Genomic DNA, 26,259 nt, shown 5'->3' with positions numbered 1-26,259 from the left:
ATCGGACTCTGGGGGTGGCACTCAAAACAAATTACCAACATTAAAAAAGATTTCTATCAGCCAAACAAACAGCATCTCATCCTGACCTCTAGATGTCCTTGTGCTGCTCTGGTGCTTTGCGTTCAGTCGTAAAACTGTCGAGTACTCACAGTAAAGGGTCTGGGAAGAGAGGTGATGCGGGAGGACTGGGTCCCGAAGGGCCTTGGCGTGACAACTGAGGTTAGACGTGCGCCATCCGATCTCTGGAAGGTCCTGGGTAGGGAGGCGGTAACCCGAGACACCCCGGGAGGCTTGGGTTCCATTGAGCTGAGTTGTGGTTGTTGTTTGTGCAGGGAGCCGGAGGAGGGGGCCTCCGCCTCGCTCTGTGTGCCCAACAATGAGCGCCTCGGCTCAGGCACCTTTTGTAGGGACGTAGAAAAGGAGAAGACACTTGTGGCCTCCTCTTTCTTGGTTGTGACGGTGCGTTCGGAGACTGGAGTCCTCTGTGAAGGTGCAGCCAGTGGAGACGGGGATCTGTTGAACGAGCGGCGGCTGCTGGGAGTGATGGTGGTCGTAGAGTCGCTGCCTGCAGGACTGTCCACAACTTCCAGAGAGGTGGGAGGAGAGGCGGCCCTGCCTGTAGCTGGGGTAGCAGCGGGGGGCTCTTCGTCTTTCACAGAGGGCTCTGACGAATTGTAAGGAGTGTCAATAGTGTAGCTTCTGGCGGGGAGGGTTCGGATTCGTGGAGACACAACAGGTTTCTCAAACACGTCCTCGTCGTCGTCGTCCAAGTAAGAGAAAGATCCAATACGGCTGCCGATGCTGCTCCTTCCTTTACCCCCTCTGTGGACCGAACAGAGGAGGAGAATTGGACGGCGATGGGTAAAATTAAAGATGAAGGAGGGGATGGAGTGACAAGGAGGAGAGCAGAAAGCAGGTTGAAAAGAGGAGGGCAGAGAGATGTGGGACAAAAAAAAAAGGGGGAGGCAGGTTGTGAGACACGATTAAATTACACTTTCACACTGGCTGAAGGCACAGTCGCTCCTGCTCATACACTGACGTTTAACACTTTTCCTCATCTTACCAAAGGATCCTCATCTGAGGGTAAAAAATGGTGCATAAGAGGAACAAATTTTTCCCAGTTTCTCCATAGAAATTCTAGTGCATCAAAAGTCCCTGATCAGGCATGTTGCTCCTCACCTCTCCTCTTGCATTTCCTTGAAGGTCTTAGACCTTCTGTTGTCGCCGTACGTAATCTGCTCGATCTTCTCCCTTTCCTCTTTCTTCTTCACTATATCAGAGTTGACACTGCGGCGCCGATTCTTCCATTTGCTTAGGTCCTGCAGGGACAGCAGACCTAGATCACCTCACGCATCATATCTTACACCCTCATCAGCTTAGGTCTGGATAAAGCAGACTGGTTTTGTTGCTAAAACTAAGTGGACAACTGAGGGGAGCCAAGTTGAGAGGCAGAGGGAAAGACAAAAAAGAGACAGGGCTACATTTGAAGGTGTTCTATTTGTGTGCTTCAGGCTCCTCCCGGCTCACTTCCCCTGTGAATTGGGGACTGTGTGACCTAAATGCTGCTTTAAGACTATTATTTTGCCATGACACCAATCAGACCACAGCCAGTCATGCAGATACGGACAACTTTTTATTATACTTTATTTTTCTTGCTAAGAATGTATAATAGATCAGTAGTGGTTAAATTTATTGCAGCAGTGATGCAGAGTTAACTTAAAATTGATCCAGCCTTTTCACTGCCGGGTCTCTGATTGACAACATGCATCTATATTACATCATAGCATCATTCTGTATTCATTCCATTATTAGTAATTACAGCTTCTTGCCAACACAGAGATTTGGAAATGAGGGCAGACCATAGCCAGAGGGCAGTGCTGCTCCAATCAGCGTCTGCCTCTTTTTGACTTCCATCTAAGCAGGTCTTTTTTCACCCTGTGGCTTTTTAACACAGATCATGTTCTCATCTTTCACTTCAACCTTATCTGTGCGGGAATCAAACTTTTTTTTTCCTGCCCAAGTCGGCTAGTCTTGATTCCCATCTTATGTAAGGATGGTGGGAAGCTGACATATCCTTAAGTGTTAACACGCAGCACAGCTATCAGTTCTACTCACATCCTGCCACTTATCCTCGCTCTCCTTAACCTGCTCTCGAAACTTCTGCAGCTCTTCATAGCGAACCTGCCGGGTGACGGTGGGGTCAACCTTGATATCGCTTGTCGATTTACTCCTGTGGAGGAGAAAAAGATGGAATGAGCAGAAAAAGAGCCAAAGCATTAGCAGCACGACTGATACTGTCCAGTTTGCATATCGTGGCAGAACCTTAAAACAAGGTAAAAAGAAAGAAAGCATGTTTAAAATCCCCTCCAGGTATGCATGCACCATCTCTTACCACTGTGTCAGATAAGCTGTGGAAACAAAAAGCCATTTAAAACTGAAATAAATGAAATGTTTTCACCCATACATTTGCCACTGATGCTGAAAAGAAATGACGTTACATCTTGAATCTGCAGTAAAGGGTTAGTTTGCACACAGCACAACAACTGTGGAGTGACAAGCTCAGTCGGTTAGTAACAAACATCCCCGTCCTCCCCATCATGCAAAAGGCTTTTAAAAGCTTGCAGTTTAGGGAAAATTTAAACTTACGTGTGAAGATTTACACAGGTCTCATATTGCTATTAGAGTTTAGACCTCTGCTCTGTCATAACTCTCACTGGGACACACTGCAGTTAAGTGGACGACCCAGCATATTGCTTTTGTATTGCCACGTATTTCACTTTGTTGCTTTGTCAATAGAGCTTTGTGAAGCAGAGAACCCCCCACCCACCCACCTCACCCTGAACTTGGCCCAGTGCCATACAATACTCAATGTTGTGTGTCAGCATTTAGCAGCTAGAGAGTGAGAACAGCAGCACAAAAGCAGGAGGCGGCAGGGTGCGACCGTAAGAGGCCGGAGCGAATGCAAACGTGCCACATTCCTGGGAGCCCGTATCAACTCACCCGTCGATACTCTCTTGCATGTGGTGCTGTCTAGGAAACCAGAGAGAACCACAGACAACAAAGTCACATTTCTGCAGGTTGGCGTTTGACAGAGTCTTGGTCAGGAGCTCGAGGCCAACTAGCGACTCCAGCACCAACTCATCTGCAGCCGCCGGGCCTCAAAGTACGCAGCTAGAATGCGACTCTTCTCTTCTTCATTATATACAGTAGACAGATTAAAGGTCTGTACAGTGGGATTACAGCACAGCGTGACATTTCCATACCCTGATATTTGACTGGGGAGGTGTGCAGACATGCATCTTTCCCTAAACAATGCTGCCTTTCTGGAGACTCCAACATGATGTCACTGGAAACGTGACTTTACAGATGGCAGCGAAGTAAAACCAGATGGGCTTGACTCAGGTTAAATGGTCGCTTTGTGCGTGCTTTTGTGTGTCTGTTCATGTGCAAACACTGCGGTGTAGATTTGTGTTGAAGTTACTATGGAATCCACAACTCACATCTTTTCAGAGCGGTGGGGAATTTCTACGCTCTTTCATGTCGGCACAGCAGATGAGACCACATTTAGCTGCTCAGCTCTGGCTCTCAGAGGATTCAGGATGTTATGGTTGGATATTTCTCAGAATTGAACATTTCCACACACTTGTGCGGCTGCACTTTGAATTTTACACGTTTGCGTGAAGTTCTTTTAGCTAAGGAAAAAGTCGCTGAACCCGGGTCAGATCCAGGTTGCTGTAGTCATTATGTAAGATCTACACACAGTCAGCTCAACGCAAGCCATCACAGAATCATGAATTTGCTTTTTTCTTTATTGAGCACGAATATTTCTTCCATTCACAGGCAAATTCGGTCTGATAGGAAAAGAAAAGCGAAGATGAATGCAGAATTAGGGTCTGTCCTGCACATGACCTCCCAAACCATTCTGGTAAAAATAAATACCGTTCTGCTCGTAAATAAAACCTTAAAAATTCACAACAGCAGCTGGTTTATTGTGCAATCTGGGGATCCACTCTGCATTTACTTATCACATGTCTGAACTCAAATAATCCATATATTCCTCACGTGTACAGGAAAACCATGAAGACTTTCCTCAGCTTTTTTGCTGACTGGGAACATGTTTTTTTCAATTCTGAGGTAACAACAAACATTTCACACAAGAGAAGTTCTGAGTTATGTGAGAGTTTCGCCACAAGTCCGACATTGTGGTTTGTGTCAAAATGCTCATAAAAGATCCAGAAGGCAACTAGTAGTATTCAGAAACAACTTTCTGACTACGAGAATCTTCAAATGAAACCTTAGTCAACAGCAAGAAATTCACTTTCAAACAGACAATATTCAAAGACTGAAATAGTACAGAAACAAGAAGACCAAAATGAAAGAAAGCATCAGAATCTCTTACATCCATTTCTACAGTTTCAGAGCAGCCAACCTCTCCACCAAAAGCTTCTTCTTATATCGTAGCTGGCTGGCTTCCCTGATGGCCTGCCACATCTGCAGGTCTCCTTCACTGCAGGAAGACGGCACCGAGGGCGTCGTCTGATTGGCTGATTGGCTCTGATCAGAACAAACTCCGAGCTTCCGAATTAGCATATCATCCGTTTTAGGACGCACCTCCTTCTCAGCTTGATTTGTCTTTGCTGCTTCCTGACTCAGAGGACAGGGTGGACAGAGGAGCCGGGCCTTGAGTTCAGGCGGCAGCGCCCAGGGCTCTGGGATAGGCATGGGGGTGTAGTTGTCTGGGGCTCCTGAGAGCGGCCGCTGTTGCCGGGTTTTCACCTTACGATACACCACATCGTCCTGCTCAATGTCAGGGAAATCGATTTCCTCAGCTCCTTCTCGGTTGCGTTGCTGGGTGACGATATTAAGTTGGGGCTCGGACGTGTAGAGCCGACGGTGGACAGACAGCTGAGTCTTCATCATGGCCAGGTCCGTGTTGGACTGGAAAGCCAGAGTTCGTCTGGCAAACATATCATCGTTCTCCAAATCAGGGGACATGCTTTCATAATCAAAAGGGTCTGGGGGCTCGCGGGGGTCTTGGCGCCCCAGGAGAGGCCACCTTTGACATTTAACCAGTCTGGGACCCGAGGCGGGGTCCACAGGGGGAAACACCAGCGGGGGGGTCTCTAACAGAGGGGATTGTATCTTGGGAAGCTGTAGGGGAGTGTTTGGTTGGACATGAAGACTGCAAGGTGGGCAGAAGGAGAGAAAAAGGACAGAGAGGTGATGAGTGCATGCATGTAAACCGGATCAAAGAGCAAGAAAAGGAGGAAAAGATACAAGAAGCAGTTAAGATGTTTGAGTCAAACTTGTTGATCAAATGAGCATTTTACATTCACGCTGCTTTGGGGGGAAAAAACTGCTATGCCAGTTGCTATGAAAAAGGTGAACACTGAGTTTACACTGCGATAAAAATAGGACAGCCTATTTTCAAACTAAGGTCAGTACAAGCAAACTTCTGTATGAAGCATGTTAGGGCAGCTCCAGTAGCCTGAGTGTGTATTTAATCATTAGTGTATTAGAAAGCAGCTCATCAATTCTGTTTTCTGTAAAATCCAGACGCTCTAAAACATTCCCGCATCGTCACAATCATGCAGCTGTATCGACCTTTTCCCCACAACGAGGGTGGTTTGAGCCGAGGCCTCGTGTGAGTGGGAGTGAGAGGGAGACGGGCCGGAGGGAGAGGGGGCGGAGGAGAGCCAAGGACTGGTGTCACTGTCCGAGTCGTCTGACGAAGAGCCCGGCTTCTTATGGCTACAGCCGAAGGACAACAGGACGGGATGAAGGGGAAGGTAAGAGAGGACAGGCAGGAGGTGATGGAGAGCAGGAAAAGAGAAACATAAGTGGGAGTGAACCATAGAACCACAAGATTATACATCAGAAGGTGAAACTGGCATGCAGTTGATTAAGGATAGCAAAAATCAAGTGAGAAATGAACGTGCAAGAGTTTAAATTCATTCTACAGTGTTAGTACAGAAAGGGAAGAGGGCTATGTGTATATGTGCGTTCCATCTCATGCTGTATTTGAATGCCCTCACACACCTGAAGCCTTGCATCTTCTTGTACCAGGGTCTCCTCTGAGACCCCAGTTTGATTTTCTGTATGTGAACGTCTTCTTCAGGCGTCCAGAACTTTGGCAAGAACTTGTCGTAAGACGCGTTGGTCACAGGCTGCGGTTTGATGCCCATCTTACGGGCATAGAGATCGTCCTGGACGGGGTCAGCATAGCCCACCTCATCGTCCTCATCCTCAGAGTCATCGTATATCTCCCTGAACAGACTGTCGGTGGCCACGTTTCGGCGGTGGTCCACCCTCACGGAGCCGCGCTGTTGGGGCAGCTTTTCCCCTCTGTTGATGCCGCCGCTGCTGCTCAAGAGAGACAGCCAACCAACAAGTGTGAAAAGTCAGCAGCAGCGCAGCACACCAAAAAGGAGCATATCCCTCAAGCACAACAACCTCAGATGAGATGACGCAAGGATCAGCAAAACCAACACAAGCTCAAGAACCAAAAGTGTGAGGAAAAAAAATGATTTGAGAGGTTATGCTGCCAACTCAAATCACTCCTCCAAGCTCATGGAACTCAGAAGCACAAATATGGACGTGCTGCGGCGAAAACCTCAAAATAACTCAAACGAAAACCAACAAACTGAAGACTCAAAGCAGTGTTAGAGGCAGCACACAATGACCAGAGACGTCGCTCATGGTTACTAATAATAACCATGCAAACTGAGGGTAAGAGAAGCTCTCATCAGGCAGGCACACCAAAGTCACACTGTAGCTTCATGTTCTCTGACCTGAGGCAGGTCACATTTTGCTGAGGGGCAACAGTGGGAGTCATAGTGACCTTGGGCCAGGGGCTGCCTCTCCCCCCAGCCACCCTCCCCCCACCACGGGACTGATGGGTACGGCGAAGTTGGTGGGAGGAGCTGGGGAGGGGCTGTGGAAGCGTCTGCTGGCCAGGTCGTCCAGAACGAGATCGGGGTCGGGTCGGTCTGCGTCCGAGTCGCTGCCGCTTTCATAGTCGTAGGCCAACTGGAAGCGTGTTTCAGGCGGGGTACTCTGGGATGCTTCACTCTTGCCATAGCGGTCGGACAAAACCCTCATGTCACTGAGGTTGTCATTCCACAGCAAAAAGGCAACACAACACCATCGACCATTCGCACACAACACATTGGTGAAAGAGGAGAGAGTCAGGAACAGCCACCTTTAACAAATCTGCCACCTGAAGCAGGAATTTAGACAGGAGACCCTGCACTCCTAGATCAGATTTCAATACATTACTAATAAACAAGCAACATGAGGAATAACAGCTCTCTCGTAATAAACTGAGAAGGGAAACAGAACCTTTCAAACAGATCAATAAGAGTGTTCTGGTACCTGGTGAGTGTGCCTTCGTCCTCTTCATAACTGGGGTTGGCCCAGCTGCGCCGGTTGTCCTCATTGCGTTCGGCTCGTTTTTTCCTCAGCGGAGCAGGAACGTAGCCTGAAGGTTTGTCTTTAGTGGGCAGGAACTGGTTGAATGGAGTGCTGGATTTCGGTGTGATGACTACCGACCGGCGGTAACTGAGATTGTCCCTGTTCTCAGCCATCTTGAAGACGGAGTCTGCCTCGGTGTCACTGCAACAACCTGGACCGGGACAAACAGGTGCAAAGCAGGGGATGAGGGGAAAGGAAACAAATGAAAAAGGGAAGTGAGAGTCGGAAAAAAAGAGTGAGGGGGTGTGTTGTGTGTTCTGGCGGGACTTCGGAGGACTAACAGAAGGGTGCAGGGTGGGGAACGGAGGCCTCCTCATTTACAAGCTGGTGTGGAATGTCTCACTGTCCACCGCTCTGAGATCACTTTCCTTTCTCTAAAGCACAAAACATCACAGCCGTCTCTCCTTTCTTGGGGATTTGGGAGTATTCACTTTCAAAAGCATACCACTAGATGGCAATAGGCATTTGTTTTCACAAACCCGGAGTCAACTTTCTGGCTCCGATGCTCCCTGTTCACAAATATTTGAAGTTTAAACACGTGAACTGGCTGATAAATATTCATGCGGAGACACAATATGAGAAAGTTTAAACAAACTACTGCTGACTGTGAGAGTCAATCTCAAATAATACACACTGCAGTGCCACTAACTCAGCGTTAGTGAGAAAAAAGGGACTTAAATTAGGTGTGAGAGCATCTAAAAGTGTGCCTGTAGATGGGAATGACATCTCCTACCCTCGCTGCTGCCTTTAAGGGTGGCGTCCGATGAGATGCTGTGTGGTCGCGAGCCCAAAGAGTCCAAGCTGTCCAGGGAGTCGTCTCTCCTGTGTCCTCCGCCGCCTCCTCCTCCTCTCAGATGGTGAAGCTCCTCTCGCTCAGAGTACCAACTATCCCCAAAACCGCTGTCTCTGACGTTGCTGCCTTTCTGACCGGACGATTCCTGCAGAGCCTTTAATGCACACAAACAGTCACAGGTTGAGATAGCAGGCTGCCAGTTACAATATTTAGCTCCTCTGTGTGTGTGGTGAGATCTCCCAGGTGGAGTGTGAAGTCTGTGCTGTCTGGCCTCTCCAATCTCGCTCAGAGTAAACACACCCTTTCCATACCATCTATAAGCGGTGATGTGTGGTTCGGCTTAAATGGAACAACCTCATTATTGTCTCCTCTCTGCCATCTCTGTCAAAACAAACTGTGCCGTGACCTGCACGCCCTTGATGACTGTGTTTACTGTATGAGAAGAATGTCATTGCGCATAAACACATAAGCAAGCCCCGGAGCCTCTTTAACCAGCACGGCTACAAACAAGCAAAAACCTGTCAGCCACTTTAGAAAGAAAACGATTTTCAGTCCTGTAATCTGCCGAATCCTAGCAGACAATACCAGTCCACAAACTAAACCCAGCCTACTGAACTTGGATTATCATGGCTAAACGTACAAAACGCGCTTGTAACCAACTGCTATTACTGCAAATCCCTGTAGTCAGTCGAATTACAGAGGCCTCGCACACCACCTATAAATCTATGCGTAAGACGAGTGCCAAATTCAACACTGGCATAAGCAAAGGGGGAGGAAACGGGGCTCCTTCAAGGAAAGAAAAGCTATTTTCACATGTCAACTATGCGAGCTGTGCACTGTGCTGTAAACAAGATTAAAATAGCTGAGTCAAGGGGTCGGGTCATTCATGACTTCACGTAGCTTTGGTTTTAGTGGCCAGAAACCTGCGGCCCCTCAGCCTATCACAGTCATTCTTCCACACATAGTCCACATACCAGGGAGGATACTGAAATGTGCTGCGCAGCGACTGTAAAAGAGGATTTCCATCATAGCTATTCCTGGATTTACGCTAGAAAAATTAAGCTTTTGTTTCAAGACAAGGTGAAATAATTCTAAGACTTAAGAGGAACTTACCTTGTACAGCGCTGTGCCTAGTAATCCCTCAAACGCCTTGAAATTCAGGTAAGGTCCATCGTAAAAACGGTCACACTGAGCTCTTCTACCCAGCCAGAAAATGGTGATCAAAACCTGGAGAGGGGAAAAAAAAATGTGAGTAGAGATCATATATAGGTTTAATGTGTAAGTTAATTATTATCACCGGGCAAAATATATCAGACTATCACTATACCTTTGCCCTCGGTGATGAGTGTACAACGTGGTGCTACAGCAGGTGATTGTTATGATAGTCCTGCTCTGACTGAGGGAGCCATGCGCTCGTTTCCAGGCTCATCCAGAAAACTCTGCTGCTGCGTGCGTGTGTGTGCATTATTAGGTTGCACAGGTAAATATAGTGCACTAAAGCAAGCAAACAACTGCAGGGACGGTTCTGTACCCCTATGGCGTATGATACGGCTCAAAGTGACACATCAGCGCTTTGGTTTTAGGCGAAGCAAGTTAGAAAATGACTATTGCTGCAGTTGGAATGAACAGTATACATTTAAGCTAAATTTATTACAAACATCCTGTCAAAAAAGAACCAATGAGACTCCTAAATCTCCTAAATTTGTGGCCCAAATTAAAAAACAAAAACTTACATATATGGTACATTAACCACCAAAAATGTGTTTATTTGACTTTTTTCCCCTGAATTTCTTTTGTGCATACAAATACTCGAGCACATTGAAGCAGTTTTGTTGGCAAAGTAACCCAAAAAAAAATCCAGAGGAGTTGCTGCTCACCTGTTTCCTCTTATGAGCTAATACCTCACCGAACTTCTAAATAAATCCGTGTGATCTCAGGATTTAAATGATCACATAATGCTCTCAGTGTGAATCTGGTGGGGAAACTTCACCGCACACCCCTTCTTTTTAGTGTAATTTAGGCACAAATGTTACAAAAATTTATGGGAATAATATTAAAATCAGCGTAGTTTAGTGTTAAAGTCAGATACTTAGTTGCTTCATGTGAAAGTGTCATTGTGAGAACTGTACAAAGTGTTTTAGTGACTACTGTAAAATTGAAGATTTCTGTGCCATAAATCACGCTTTATGTTTTTTTTTATTGCTGAATTACAGACCAACAAATCCATATCTCAGAAAACACTCACATTTTTCAGTCTCCTGTTGGTCTCTTGATGCCTGCGAGGAAAAAAAAAAAAAAAAAAAAAAAAAGAGGCAGAGATGAGGGGTTTTTGTGTATGAGAGAAAATGACAATAAAAGAACAGAGGGCATCGTTGTTGGGCAGTGAAAGAGCTGGAAACCGAGAGCACAATCCGGACTGCTGCCAGCCCTTCGCTCGCTCTCACACGCAACACAAAGGCTGCGAGGAAAAACAAACACACATTTCTCACAGCGAGCCATAGAGAAAGCACTGGGATTTAACAGCTGTCACATCTGTGGAAATAATTCTGGGCTAATCGTATTATCAAGCAATCGCAAAAACACTTGCAGACACAAATGGCTTTCTTATTTATGACCTCAAATGATGATAAAACGGCAAATTTAAAACCCAACAAGGCTCTGCTGTGGGAGCAACAAAGCTCCAGACGGCTACCAAAGGTCACGGAGGGTTTCAGTCATATTTCTGGGCTTTGACAGTTGACCTAGCAGTCATTAAATCACTTTCCCAGGAAAATGTCAGCTCCCGTGAAACCAAACAAAGCTCAACAGTCTCAACCTACAGGCCTAATATAACCCACCTCTTGCGTACCTGTCGCCCAGTGTGACCGTAAATTCACCTGGAGATGTCAGTAAACAGTGATAAGCTACAGCACATACAGTTACCATAACGGTGACACAAAGATTTACAGTCGGCTTTACATCCCGCCTGCATGCGGCACATTCCTGCTATCATGTGGTCATACAATAGCCACACATGCCTTTCTCCACACATGAGCAGTGGGATGTCTTACAGGTTCGCTCCTGGCATGCAAAGAAGAAACCAATAAATCTGCCGAGACGGTGATGTGTGCACCAAAGATCACGGCCTGTCAGGTGGATATGCTGTGGTTCCTACAGGCCGCTTGGTTTAGGGGGAGAAAACAAAGCAAAAGGGTATACTTAAACACATTATTTCCATTCTTTTAAGAGCAGGGACACTACGAAGGTCAACTTAACTGTCCTGTAAAGCAGTGAGCTAGAAATGAAACAAAATGCATTCCCTCAAATAAGGCAATTTTTGCGGTACTTGTGCTTCCCTTGAAGAGAGAAATGTTCCATTTTTATCTGAACGGACGTCAGAGTCCATTAAACTCGCTCATTTTGATCCATTTTTTGGGGTTATTTTTGTGCTAGAAACATCTAAAACTGGTCATTTTGTTGGTTTCTGTGCTATAAATATCTAAACCGGGCTCATTTTCATCCAGCTTTGGTAGGTTTTGTTTCCAGAAAGCTCATAAACTCGCTCGTTTTGATCCAATTTGTTGGTTTTTGTCAAATATTTATAACTCACTTGTTTTGACCCAGTTTTTGGTGGGTTTTTTTTCTAGCAATCTCTTAAAGTAGCTCATTTTGATCCATTTCTTGGTGGTTCTTGTGCTAGAAATATGTAAAATTTGCTCATTCTGACCCAGTTTTTGGTTGTTTTTGTTCAAGAACTCTTAAACTCGCTCATTTTGATCCATTTTTTGGCTGTTTTTGCGCTAGGGGACCTTCATCAAATTTCAAGTATCTTAAAGGCAACTTAGTATAACTATCTAAGGGCCAAATACATAAAGTAACTCAAGATTTTACAAAAACAAAACAGCTAGAGAACAATGTTAACATTAAGTTAAAATTTGTGTAGCAGAACTAAGTGTTTTTCTTCAATTAATCATCTTGCAAAACCCTCAAAATGCATCTTCTGAAACAACTGGAGTCAACTACCACCTGATGAATGTAAGATGAACATCATCTCTCCTTTGTAGCTCTGTTTTAGGTTTCTACGAACACCTGAGGGAAATATTCGACTCTTTAGCTGCTAAATGTTCCAGTATGTTCAGAAAGTACTCACTAACTGTGTCTATGTGCTGCTTGGTGCTCAGCAGGGCCTGTAAAGTGTTTTTTTAGAGCTTTTCCATTAAAAAAAAAAAAAAAAAAAAAAATGCCTTTCGGGTCTGAAAATGTTCTGTGAGAGTGAACCAAAATAGCAAAGTTGTGGCCCTGACAGTTATATGAGTGGAGCTGACAGTCATTTGAGATATTATTATAAAAATGTTGTGTATTTGAGCACCTATGTGAAGGATGTGTGCACTCCTTCCTCCACTGAAAGCATTTAACTGAAACAGATCAGCTTTCCCACCACTATGCGTCATCTCACACCAGAGGTTTCCAACATGTTAATTTGCCAAACAATGAAAACTGAAATGGACGTTTACCAATTTGGCATCAAGCGGATTTATGGGCCTAATAAAAAATAAATAAATTTTAAAAAAAGCAGCCCTCTCTTCTGTGGCTTGGAGCACAGTCACGTCTATAACAGTGTTAGCCAAAAAGGAAAGCTGCACACCAAGTCTACCAGCTCACCACTTCTTGTAATGCTCATTTATGGCTGGTGGTAATAGCTGAACAGAGAAGATAAAAGAGGCTACTTTCAGTCCTCTGGAGCCTCAGGACTTTTCTGTAGCCTGGAAGAATCAGCTGAGTGCTCATATGATGAACACGACATCGGCGACCAAACGTCACTGGAGTCTGATGCACACAAGTTCTACACAGAGAGTAGGAGCTCGAAACGGATTCTCTTAACTAGAGATATCTGTTTAGCTAGCAGAAGCACAACGTGACTATTTATGTGCTTAGGGGAGAAGGAAGCCAGCGTAATGAAGGAGCTCAAAAACTGTTCCGAAAAACGCCACTTTCATTTTTAAAATTTCTCAAGAAACGCAAGTGTGAAGATGTTGGCCTACCACAGATTTGTCAGTGTTGAACTATGTTTAACCCTCGTGTTGTCCGGCGGGTAAAATTGATCCATTTCAAAGTTTGACAATGTGGAAAAAAATATATACTTTCACAGTAAAACTTCTGATGTCAACATTTTCAACATTTTTGGGAAACCTTGGAACATTTTTTGGTGAAAAAAAAAAGTTTAAGAACATTCACACACAAAAAAAAAACCCAACCAAAATCCAGCAGATTTCATTGGATTTTGGTTGATTTTTCTTAAAGAAAAATTTGAATTCCTACTGACATATATGACTTTAGACATTTTCAGGATTTTTCTTTGAAGATTTTTACTAATTTTCTGAAAATATATTTACAAGAATTTTCTTGCCAAATTTTGGGGATTTTTAAAAAAAAAAAAAAAAAACAAGACGACATGGTCATCAATATCCCCCGCCACATGTGATGTCTATGACTCTATATCCAAAATAGTGATAAAGGGCCATAACTCTGTTAAATATTATCGCACAGGTCTCATTTTCAAACTTCATCAAGGTGTCCATGGTGTGAAGCTACACACTAAATTTCGTAATCCTAGCTGTAATAGTTTCCGAGAAAAGCTGTCCCCTTCATGTCGGACGGACGGACGGAGGCCAAACCTATATCCCCCTTTTCCACTTCGTGGAGGCGGGGGATAATAAAACTGAAGGAATTATTGAAATTTTCTTCCTGAAAGTTTTGCAAATTTAAAGAAATTTGGGGATTAGTTTTGCTGATTTTTTGGATTTTTTTCAGACAAGGAAATAATATTTTCTGGTGTCCGTAAATGATGACATCAGAATTTTTTTGTTTTTTAAGTTAATAAAGAACAATGTTGTCATTAAAGGTTTTTTTTCCATGAGAGCAGCTCAACTCTATTGTTTACTATACTGTCAGCACTTTGCAGTACATGTAGCAGAGCGGTGGTGGGGCGGAGCCAAGCAGTGTCTTTGCGCTAATGGGCTGATATACAAATATGCTGTTTGATACATTTCAATATGAAAATTAGTATATTGTAATACAGAAAAGGATGCCCGAGATAATCTAAGAATGTTGTACTTGAATAGGTTTTCAGCATTGCAGCTCCAACTCTTTGCAGCGCATGTAACAGAGCAGTGGTGGTGCGGAGTAAAGCTGTGTCTTTGCCACAATTTGCTTACTGCTTGCCATTTATATTTATTTATTGCCCACTATATGTATATATTTATGTAGCTGAACATGAATATCACAGATTAAATCAATGCCACTTTTTTTTTTTTTTTTTTTTTTTACTCCTTAAAAATTGTCCCAAAAATCCAATATATAGTGTTGGACTCTAGTTTGATGTCCTCCTTGTGTTGCAGGTCTAACGAGCTTTTTCAGGAAGTATAACAGGACAGTTGAGGGTCCCTAACACAGCGGATTAACAATGTATGTGTGCTATACAGTGAGTAAACAAAGCTCTGACAGGAAACTGTCCTGCTTGAGACACTTGCAGGATGCCGTTATCACTTCCAGAAGCCATAAATTTCAGCCACAGGCCTCGATTTCTTCTTGTTTACACACACTTTCACACCACCTCGCTCTTGCTGGGGTCAAACAATGAGAGAAGACTAGTCTATCATCAGACATCCTTCTTCTGCATTCTCCCAGCGGAAATGCAAAGATACCAGAGACTATACTTATGCAAGAAAACCACTTCTGCTAGACAATCATGGGAAAAAAAATAAAATCAGAAAATAAGCTGCCTAATCAAAATCTGTTGCATAAGATGTACTGACTTTAATTATTACAAACAAAACAAAACCATAATTTGCTAACATAAGAGGCTTCCGACTATGTGACGCTATTCTGCCAAACTTTCAGTTAATTTAATTCGACTTTAGGGTGTTCTGCCAATACAAACCAGAGGCAAAAAGAAACACAGGCCACTATTCAAATTTTAGACAAATAACTCCATTTAAAAAAAAAAAGGCTCCAATTCAATCACTTCCCTGTGCTGTAACCAAAGTAGAATATGTTAAGATCCACAACAAGATTAGCAAAACCTACAGGTGAAGGCTGTATAAGGACAGACCTGAAACTCACATCAAATCAGCTCCACGTCTTTGAGACAAAACCATCAAAAAGAAACAAACCCACCAGCAAAGTTCTGAATGACTGGGTATTAGAATCATACCTCTGTAACGAAGATCACTTGCTGTGCCACAATCCGTAACACCACATCCCTCCTTTACATTCTGTCATTGTGATTAAATTCTTTGGATTCAGACAGACTGAGCCCAAAGCTTAGACGCAAGAGGAGTTTGAGAGAGGAATCAGCTGCTGGTGAGACAGTGTTGGACATCATTGTGTCGTATTTATGAGACACTGCGCCCTCTGTGAATAGGGAAACAGGGTGAGGCTGGCATTTCTCTCTCCGAGTGAACTACAGAGCACAAATATAACCCTTGTGCTGCCCTTTTTACAGCCGTGGCCGCGCTGTACAAGCTTTTATTGGTCGTTCAGCATCATCGCCAGTTTTGTTTCACAATCTGCCCACAGTTCACACATCAGCGTGACAAAAAGTTCCATATATTAAACCATGAAGCCGGAACGCACAGTGCCAGCTCAGTGAACCACGCCCCAAACACTAACACACAGGGCAGCACGTTTGTCTGTTTTGTCTTTAACTTATGAACACCGATAGCCAGTTTTAATCTACATAAATAAAAGCACACGCTCAGCATGGGGTACGACACACACAGACCTTGAATAAATTCTGATAACACGCTGTATAGTCTGGACAAATTTGTGTGGGAAGCAACGCATTCCTTCAGGTCGCTCAAACATTTGGTTTGATCTGCAGCCAGGGATGCTGTTGCATAATCCAAATCATGCAATCAAACTATACAGCCACTCCTTGTACCTATTGTTCAGAAGGAGGCACTGACATTCCTCAAAAGGACAGCAATTTTAATGCAACCGCCAATCTTGTGCAGTTTCCTTTTCTTGGTTTGGGGAGCAGTTAGACCTCGTCAATAATTTGCTTAATCAAACAGTGGAAAGGACTGAGACTTTGGACCCCTCTCTGTGGGGGGTTTGTTCTCAGAGTGACTGGAGGTCGCAGAGCAAGAACTGGACTAATAGCCACATGTTCTTACCTCAGCAGAAGTCAGGAATGCCACAGATTAAGCTTCACTCAACAAGGGCGCTTACGCAACATAAACACGATCAGCTAAATATACATAAACCATGCAATAACTGATTTTTTTAGGCCACTTTGGAGTTGGGGAAACTGGTTGTTTATGAATACATTGACACATCTTGTTAGCAAATTGTTGTTTTTTATTTTACAGGAATTACGAAACAATGATAATACTCATTTGGGTTCGTGTTTGTGTCCACCTGATGTACATAAGTCCAACATGAACCCTTCTTCAGTACAACTTCTGAGATTTGGGTGACAAATTAAAGGAAACACTTGAACCTTCGACCCCTACAGTGAGGTGGTTATACTGTGGGGGGCATTTTGCATTTTGGTTTGGGTCAACTTGTCCCCATAGAGGACAGTGTCCAAACAATTCAATACAAAGCAGTTCTGTGTGATCCCTTTTCTCCTATAATGAAAACATTCTATCCTGATAGTAGTGGTCACTTTTAAGATGACAATACCTTTATGGATAGAGCACAAACGGTCACTGAAGGGCTTCACAAGTATGAAAGTAGCATAAATTATATGCTGTGGCCTTCAGAGTCACCAGACCTCAACAACTATGGGAGAATTTGGACCAAGCTGGTGTCGTTCTCCACATGTCTTTGTGCTGAAGCTATTCTTGTGACAAACACCTTTCTCAGACATTTTAGGTTTCATTTTTCTCTAATTTGTGATCCATTTTATGGCTTTACTGCTGCTAAGCGCTGCAGTGTATTCACCAGGTCATTGCTAACTGTGTGTCTGCTATTTTGTACTGAACAGGCACTGTACAGTGGGGGTTTAGATCTATTTTTTGCCTCAAGTAGTTCCTTGTATCTGGCAAAGATGATTGAGGTACAAGTGAAAGAAAAGGGTAAACTTCAGTTAAAAAATGAGCTAAAACTCAATACACATCTGTGTAAAATTGGGAGGACCTGCAGATTTCTTTGCAGTTTCATCACTTAGGTGTAGCGAAGCAGGAGTATAAAGAGGCATTAAATGGACCTACTTAAGTCAAGTGTAAATAGCATGACTAGTCATTAAGTTCAGAGCGTGAGGGAACTGTCCTCAGTTACTTTGCACCACTGATTGTGGCTCGTTCTGCACGGCATCTGAGTTTTTACAACATCTATAGTACATAAGCCTTTAATTACCACATCAGATGCACTTTAATTCCTTTTAAACTATGATGGATAGCAGGTATGAGGAAGACAGAACTCGGGTTCTTGCAAGAAGCTGAATAAGAGAGCTCCTCAGGCCCTACAGTCCAACGCCACGGTGGATTATGTTACAATAAAACGGCACACTAATTTCCACTGGCTACACCAGATGTCCCATTTAAGAGTTAGCTCTGTGACAAATGGCAGCTGTTAAAAACTTCATAGAGGTCAAGTGTAAAGTAATCAGCTGGCATTTATGGTTATTAGGGAAAACCTGGCATGTGGAAACCTTTTCCTGTGCGTCGGCTCAGAGTCGTGGTTCCCGTCCAGCCTGGAGTCCAGGCAGCTGAGGGTCTGCAGGAGGTGGCTGAAGTTGAATAAAGCAATTTTAGACATAATGATTCATCTGCTGCACTCATACCCTCATTTCCTGGGCAGCTGTTTGAATTAGACCGAGTTGGTATAAAATACGTGTGAATCATAGTCTCCAATGATGACTCAGATCCAGCCTGGTCAGTGTCACAGCCCAAGGTATACAAGTCATGGTTCCACTTGGTCACAGTTCAACATGTGGATGAAGTGCCTAAATCTTCCAGAACCATAGACTGTATATATAGTGGACGTAGCATCTGGATCCAGAATTGAAGCCAACCCGGAAGTGTCAAAAACTTGCAATATCCCGCCGTCCGCTAGGGTTGGCTCCAAAAAGCTTTTTCTCCATAGACCCCAATTCATTTTTGGAAAAAATAAAATGTGATAGACTGATGTTCTACAGCTCAGAATTTTTCCCCCGTTAGTTTTCATGGTCAAAATGAGAGATCAGGTGGCCGATCTTAAAATAAATCAATACTGAATTTTAAATAAATTGTTAAAGTTGGCGGCGCCAGGGGGCGTGGCTATACTTGATAGACAGCAACAGAAGCCTCTACGGTAAAATGTGGGCGGGATAAGAGAGTCCTCAGCCAATCCTGCCCCTAGTTGCTCTCCGGTCCAGTCTGATGACGCTTTTTACGTCACTGGCTCCAAAAAATCCAAAACGGCGACCAGGAAGTAGCAAAATCCGGGCTTCATTTTCTCTGCGTTGAAACGTCACGGTTAGTTTACGCCTGTCCAGAACACATCGTCCACGAGTACACTGCTCCCTTTTATCAGACTCTCTATCACAACAGTTTGTCATGCCACATTGCAATCTTTACACCGAATGTCTTTGCAAGCAATAAAGGTCTTTATCAGAAGAGGTTTCACAACACAAAGCAATGCAGCGCCGCAAGCGGTGGTGAGGTCAATACTACAACAACTGCACAGTTCAAAGGTCAGAGCAGACATTCAATAAGCTTTTATGGCCGTCGTAACACTCGTCCAGCACGAATTAGATTGTGTTCTCAGCCCACGTCGCCTCACTCAATATCTGACTGCAGCTTCATGTCAGGAGACACTGGCCTTGTTAACAGCTATATTTTAAATGAGGCCAATCAATAGACCCTCAGTCAGTGAGGCTTTTTTTCCCAGTGTAATGGAGCTGAATCAGCTTCCACAAAGAAAAAAAAAAAAACAGGGTTGCAACTAATATTTTTACATTAATGATTAAAATGCCAATTATTTTCTACATTAATCAATTAATTGTTGGCACATAGACAGTCAGAAAATTGCAAAGCAAAAAGAAAAGTCCCTTGACGGTCTCCCACATTGCTCGTTTTGCCTGACAGCAGTCCAGAACTGAAAGGTGGAAGCAGAGAAGATTTGGCATTTTTGCCTCATCAATTTTCCGTCAGTCTACTCATTGATAAATTTGACCACTCTTTCACAGAGTTTACTGCAGCTATAAAACTATTTGGGCAACTAATAAACTCATAAAAGTATAAAAACACACAAGATAAAAGTTGAAAGACAAGAAAAGGGCAAAAAAAAAACAAAAAAAAACAGAAGACAGGTGGTTGCTTTGTACATGAGGTTTTTGAAGCCCTTATGAAAAGCCGCGTGCAGCGCTGACAGAATAACAACTTCATTGCTGCTGAAACAGAGACCAGTGGAGCTGAGCGAGGCACCTGTCAGACCGGGTTTAAGGGAGCGGAGGTTGGATAAACACCAGGGGCAAAGACAGCTGAGAGAGACGACTTTCTCTCTCTCTGTGGCTCATTTGCCTGCAGGCTTTGATAAGCAACAGTGCAATAAAGCTGCTGGTGGCCTGTCTGCAGCCATGTTTGGGATTTTCTCCTCATGTTACCCTTTGTGTGCCATCCCTCTGTACGAGTTATAAATGCTGCAGCTGAGGACGTGTATCATTGTGTCTACTAGCATGCATTTTTCTGAGCATAAAACAACACCTGCTGCATTTAACAACAAGAATGATATTCAATTAAGAAAACTGACTCATGATAAAATCAATAGAAGCAGCTGCAGGTTCCTCTATTCACCCTATTAGTGCAGCAGCAGCGATCGAAGAAACAAAACTACTGACGTCTTCATCGAGTGAACCACACACTTCAACCAATATAAACACACAGGTGGTTTCTAAAACCCGCATGCAGGAGGGGAATGTGCTGCGAGGAGACTACAAACTATTAAAAGCTCTTCTACCGTGGGTCCTGATACCATTCCAATCAATCCTGCTTGTCAAAGTCACCCCCGGTGCTAAATATAGGGCAGCGAGAGCACTTTGGCCAAACCCCCGCCTGCAGATGGACACAGAGGCAAACAAGAACAGCTACAGTACAAAAAAAAAACAAATTTATGACAGTTTCTGTTAGCTGTGAGTATCATTTTCCCACCTTGTTCCAGTCACACCAAATGAAGTCACTGCCCACCAGTACTGTAGTAAAAGGTTATGCAAGACGGGAAATGTCTGATAATACACAGGACCATCACAGGCTTATCTTCATATTTATGACTCTAAATCGGACATTTGATGGACGCTATCTGAAGGCTACATACCTTCTGGTGTATGTCGAGGGTGTGTCTGGAAATAAGGAGACAGATTTGTTTATTTAGAGCCCATATTCCAGCTAATGTACAGTACATCTGCCCGTCTGTGTGACGAATGTGGTTTCGACACCATTATCAGCGAAGAATGTTCTGGGAGGTTCATTGGAAAAATGCTTGAAGAGGTTGTGGCGACAAAGTGAAGTTCACAACATTAAGTGAGAAACAAAAAGAACAGAGGCTTTAACGCACGTTAGGGACTCCACCTTACAATGTTTTGCCACCTAAAGTGATGCATTTGCTGCTCAGCGCCCATCTACTTCGAGTTTAACAACCTGCAGGCATTGCTGCTGAAGCACTTTTCTTTCTGCTTGCGCAGCACAGAGCTGCACACCCACAGAGCGTGATCACAGTGGATGGACTGTGCACTGAAGGCACACCTGTGTGAAAACTGAACAGGTTGTTCAGCATACCGCACGCCTCTCCGGCAGGCACACAACTGACTCAAAGGCAACTGTCTAAGATGAAAAAACAACAACAAACACTATGGGAGTGTCACTAAATTACACAATTTCTATTCCAACTATCAGAACGACATGCAATTAAAGTCTATCATTAGCATCTGTCAGTGCTCAGTTAACTTTAATGACTCATAATTTGCGATTGGAGCCATGATTTGCTTAATTTGCAGCAAAAGGAAATGAATTAGATCAGATATTTCGTAATCAGATCCAACATACGCGTAGTTTCACTGGCTCTGTATGTTTTCATCATCTGCTCCTGCCATCATATTGATGAAAAAAACAGCACTGAACTTCAACAAGAGTGTACCAACAGAAGAACACATACACTCTGAAAATAGCGCTGATCTTTTTTAACTGCAGCTTGAATCATGCTTCACATGAGGGAACATGAGCTCTGTGACACCAGAAAGTGTGGAGGTTACTTTTAAAACCTTTCTGTAAATGTTAATGGCAGCAAGAACAGAGTTGGTCCAGTCAAGAAGGAGTCAAAAAAACAGGAGCTCTCCCAGTTACAAGAGGATCTAAACTCTGGGAAAGCAATAATGGGTATGAAACAATATTTTGCTAAGCTCACAAGATCAAAAACTTACTTGACTGTGACTCTTGTGGACAAATCTTGAAGATCCCCGGGGTGAAAGAGCTGCGCCTCCTTTAGTCCGAGCTTCCCGCAGGCCTTGAGGAAGACGTTAAGGTTGTCCTGGACAGAGAACAAAGCAGGGATGAGGGCTGTCCACCTTCAGAGGCAAAGAATAATCACTCAAGAATTATCTGGCAGGGACAGAGCCTACAAATGATTGCTTCCAAAGTTCATGTCACCGGGGAGGCAGAAGGGAGGAGCATGTGTCTGTAGCAAATAAGAAGTGACCCGGTGCAAAACACACACGCATGTGGCAGCAGCAGTGGTGTGTTTGTGGAGGCGGGAGAGAGAGGGAAGAGGCTGCCTTGACAGGAGCTGAGTGACAGCGGCGCTACCTGTGGGCCGGGTTAGGGTGGGGACAAAAAAAAAAAAAAAAAAAAAGCCAAACCAGGAACGATGACATCAGAGCTTTGCAAAAGTCCCACCCAACCGGCCATGCGAGTGCAGAAAGTGACGCACACAGCAGCCTGCCACACTCTCCTCATTCTCACACCCTAAAACTGTCCCCTCCTCTCTTCTCTTCTCTTTCTACGCCAAGCCCTTTCACTCGAGAATACCTGTGGAATCTGTGGCGTGGCGAAATATTTTGGACACATTTCGGTTGCTATGAAACATGAGGTCGGGTGACAGAAACCGACAAATATTTCCCTGAAGCAACCTGAGAGGACATGGGAGTGTTTTTTCCCCCTCCTCCCACACTGTGTCAACCACGTTTGCGTTGCATAAAGTTTATATGCGAGCACATGATTTGCGCAGATGTGTGAGTGTAACGCAAGGCAGCGAAACTACATTACGCCCTACGAATATACACACACATCCCATGCATTTCAAACAAATCCCCGACCACAGCAGCGCCATTCCTTTCCTCTGTCATGACTTTTCCAGTAGTAATCCCAACTGTCTTGTTTTGCAAGTCGGAGCTGCTTAAGAGGGTTTTGATGTAATCACACATGGTTTCAGCATGGACTGGAATAATTAAGGGCTTGCTTGTTCTATATTTAAATGGCAAACATGCTTATTAGCAAATGTAGGAGAGAGCTGACCTCTCCCTGCACACGTCCCTCACCAGCAGCTTTTTCTTGTCCCTTGACTGTACTTGGCTGAGCTCTGTAGGTCACTTTGAACCCATACCGGTCATAAATCAGCCTCCCACCTGTTGTACAGAAGCACCGCTGTCACTCTTTATACATTATGACACAGTACAGAGCTTCCCATATTTACTTTGTCTCTGTAATAGACTTCATAATGTCATTTTCCAGAGTAATTCCTGAGAATCGGATTGAGTAATTCACGTAATTACACAGAAACCACATGGCAAGCGTGTTCTCACACCTTCTTCTCTCTCGCCCATCATCTGGCTACATAACATGGCTCACAAGTGCATTTCAGTGAAACTCAATTTATGAGCATGTATTTCAGTAAGTACAGCATGTACACAGTCATAAATAGCTAAGTATACAAGACATCTTGATTACTTTGGCTCACCTGAACGTGTTGACAGCCGAGACAGCTCGAACACAATTAAACTTCATATAAATATCTGATTGAATTTTTGTATTCTGAGGCAATCTAGTGTAACATAACTAAACTGCAACAGTAAATATGTTTTAAAGACGACGTAATATAGCCCTGATTTATTTATTTTTATTAACATGTAGAGGAAAATCTGCAAAGGCTGCTCTTAGGAACTACAGCATTGCTAAACTGAAGTGAGCAGTTGGGCAATTATCTGTAAATACAGGTGTTTACTAGCATTTAACCAAATCTTTTCCCATAATCCATGATATTTACTGAAACATAAGGGCTTTTATTGTATAAATCTACCCATAGGTGGGGCTCAGACTGGGAACTGCGAGTATAACCGAAGCAACAAGTATTTTCTGCAACCACAACTTAAGCAGGAATCTAATTTACAACTATATAAATACAAAATCTAAGCAGGGCACGCAGGAAAGCCAAACTTTACTGTTGAAATGATGAAGGATCTCCCACCGTAAGCCCCGGCTGATGGAATTAAAACAAATATGACATCATAATTAACATCATTAGGTATGAAAGTTGCTCGACTGTAAAGAGCATTACGAGCCAACTAAAAGCCCCCTTAACAGTCGGTCCCAGAACACGCAGAGATAATGATGTTGGAGGAATGTTATGCTGACTTGTGCCTGCCCATAATCCTGCTAAATATGCTGTACCCATCCACCATCCTCTAATCCTCTCATGCAGACTTGAGGACTCCGATTTAAGCACTTCACACCGAGAACGGGAAAGATCTGACCCTTAAGGTGTCTGATCTGCTAGAAAAGGATCTTCATTCGTACCGGTCGCATTGTGACTGCTCTATTTCTTTCGCTGCGTTCTTCGTCTGAGATGGGCATACGCTGCAATTACCCTTAACTGACCCCTGGTGAGCGAAAGCCATGGTTAAAATATCAGGCTACGCATTTTCAAATCCTGCGACAATAAACCCAAGAGGAAATGGAATACTTGAAATGCTGCCTCTCCTCAGACGGGTCCAATAAAGGGCCCTCCCATCCCAAAAGTCAGATCCAGTCATAACACGCACCCGTACAACACAAACACAGTAACAAAACATGGTGAAATGCCTGTCATTGCACAGACGATTACACAGACATTTAGATGACTTAAAGACACCCCCAGGGCCATTGAAACTGTCTGTTTATCTCCCCCCTCAGTTACCTCAACTCACTAAGGAGTTGGTGCATGCAGGACCATCCAGCAGCGTGCCAATTAGCGTGTATTTATGGTGGGCAGAGGCCAACGGAGTCATCTTTAACCTCCCTCAAATCCAGGCCACTGCTCAGCCTCACCACACAGACCTTCTGCTTTTTCTTTCCCAGCACCGGTAAAAGCAGAGCCAGGCCCGAAAACCCACAGCTCACAGAGCGCTCAGCAACAGGCAGAGAAGTGTGCTGACATGAGAAACATTCCCTTGGACACGAGTGAAACCGAAGAATAGGCTCCGGGTCTGGAGCCAGTGTTGCTAAATATTCTGCAAAACCAAAGATTTACGTTTCTTTTTTTTTTCCCCTCTTCTTCTTCCCCCCTCTCTTCTCCTTCCCTGGGCTTTTTATTTTGCCAGAGCTGGAGGCTGGTATCAATTTAGAGTGCTGAAAATCTTTCAAATAGTAAAACAACACTTGTGACTGTAATGGTAGAAAATGTTCATTTCTGAGCGTTAATGAGGCGTGTTTGCAAAGAGGCTTTCACTGAGCGGTGGTTAAAGTCATACTGCAGCTGCATTACAAACCAACAACAGTCTTCTTCTTTGTGCAAGACATTTAAAAAAAAAAAAAAAAAATCAGAATACTGGAAGAAAAACACTTTCTAGTCTGTGACACACCTCAAGACAAGTCCCATGTCGTAATCAACTGTAATGAATGTTAAGTTCATTCACAAATTTACCAAAACGCAGCTAAACCCCAACGTCAAACACCCAGCACCTAAAGATCGCACTCATTGCTATTTATAGAGATGAGAGATAGAGCAGGACTACTTGACTTGGGGAGAAAAACTATTCCCACAGTGGAGTGAGGGTGAGTAATGTTTGGAGAGCCTTTCACTTTTCTCCATGTGGTTGGCAGCAACTGATCGCCTCGGGCCGACCAGAAGCCTTCGCGTTTGCGGTAGAATTTACGATCAGGTGGTTTCAGGTTGGCGTCCAAGTCGCGGAAATACCACACAAGTGCTGCTGATGGAGGAGACACTCATTACCTCAGCAGGTGCCCGGCCAGTTCTACGAGCAACGGTCCAAAACAAACTGGCAGGAAACGTGATTTATGCCATAACACAGATATGGTGGCACAGCGTTTGGTCGTGCAAATACTATGTTTATAGTCTGTTTATTTTACTGCCAACTTGTCATTGTCTTACCAAACATGCATTAGAGATCCTGCTGACACACACAAACTCAGACTGCTTGGGTTAGAGTTGGGGTTCTCTATAATTCCTCCAGACAGCTGGACTCAATTACTCCCACAAGAGAGCTTTGTGAGGGATGGGTTTAAGGTAGGTTTTCAAACCTCTCCTTCCCAAGATCTTGTTTGCAGACACTCCCAAAACATCTACTGAAGCTACTGTGGCCCAGAAGGCCTCAGCTAGAGGATGCTTAAATCTAAAGACGCCGCTAAACCTGAGATAGGTGGAAAGTTTGAGAGTTTTTTTTTTCCCCTTCTCATCTGACGTTCCATCAAAAATCTAATTAACATTCCGACACAAAGACTTTTTGTCCAAAATGATTGATCGCAGCCGCGAGCATGGCAGATGTCATATTGAGGAAGAACTCGAGTGCAGCCTTTCAAGCAGCTCCACGTTGGCTGAACTTATTAGTGCGGATGGATATGAGGAGCGACAGGTCACTGAGGCAAACGCTCCTCTCTCGCTGGCAGCTGAGCCTCAGACCTGTCACCAGTCAGCTGCACCTTGTACTGCTTCTGCTCACATCTCAGCACTCACACAGAAAAGACACCAGAATGGCAAAGCTGTTGAAGCTAGTATGAGCAGTTGAGGTAATAAAAATGCAATTAAAAAAAAGAGAAGCCCAC

At 44.0% G+C, this 26,259-nt stretch overlaps 1 protein-coding gene across 10 annotated transcripts in view; it reads right to left on the bottom strand.

Annotated features, from left to right (window-relative positions):
* lmo7a (LIM domain 7a) overlaps positions 1 to 26,259 on the bottom strand; it is a 55,819-nt gene that overhangs the window by 19,303 nt on the left and 10,257 nt on the right. For 9 of the 10 annotated variants that reach the window (XM_051959115.1, XM_022195243.2, XM_022195234.2 and 6 more), the window contains exons 5-13: positions 21,648 to 21,754; positions 10,512 to 10,542; positions 9,380 to 9,493; positions 8,207 to 8,420; positions 7,375 to 7,624; positions 3,001 to 3,030; positions 2,116 to 2,230; positions 1,180 to 1,319; positions 150 to 822 (exon numbers count right to left, since the gene is read on the bottom strand). In XM_051959115.1, the coding sequence (XP_051815075.1) occupies positions 150 to 822; positions 1,180 to 1,319; positions 2,116 to 2,230; positions 3,001 to 3,030; positions 7,375 to 7,624; positions 8,207 to 8,420; positions 9,380 to 9,493; positions 10,512 to 10,542; positions 21,648 to 21,754 (1,674 nt within the window). The remainder of the gene's footprint in view (positions 1 to 149; positions 823 to 1,179; positions 1,320 to 2,115; positions 2,231 to 3,000; positions 3,031 to 7,374; positions 7,625 to 8,206; positions 8,421 to 9,379; positions 9,494 to 10,511; positions 10,543 to 21,647; positions 21,755 to 26,259) is intronic. The other variant, XM_022195236.2, reaches the window with a different exon arrangement.

This window comes from Acanthochromis polyacanthus, chromosome 14, assembly GCF_021347895.1.
Source record: "Acanthochromis polyacanthus isolate Apoly-LR-REF ecotype Palm Island chromosome 14, KAUST_Apoly_ChrSc, whole genome shotgun sequence".
In the NCBI taxonomy this organism is placed as follows: domain Eukaryota; kingdom Metazoa; phylum Chordata; class Actinopteri; family Pomacentridae; genus Acanthochromis; species Acanthochromis polyacanthus.
The sequence above is the reverse complement of the archived record's forward strand: the minus strand, read 5'-3'. Positions and strand labels throughout refer to the sequence as shown.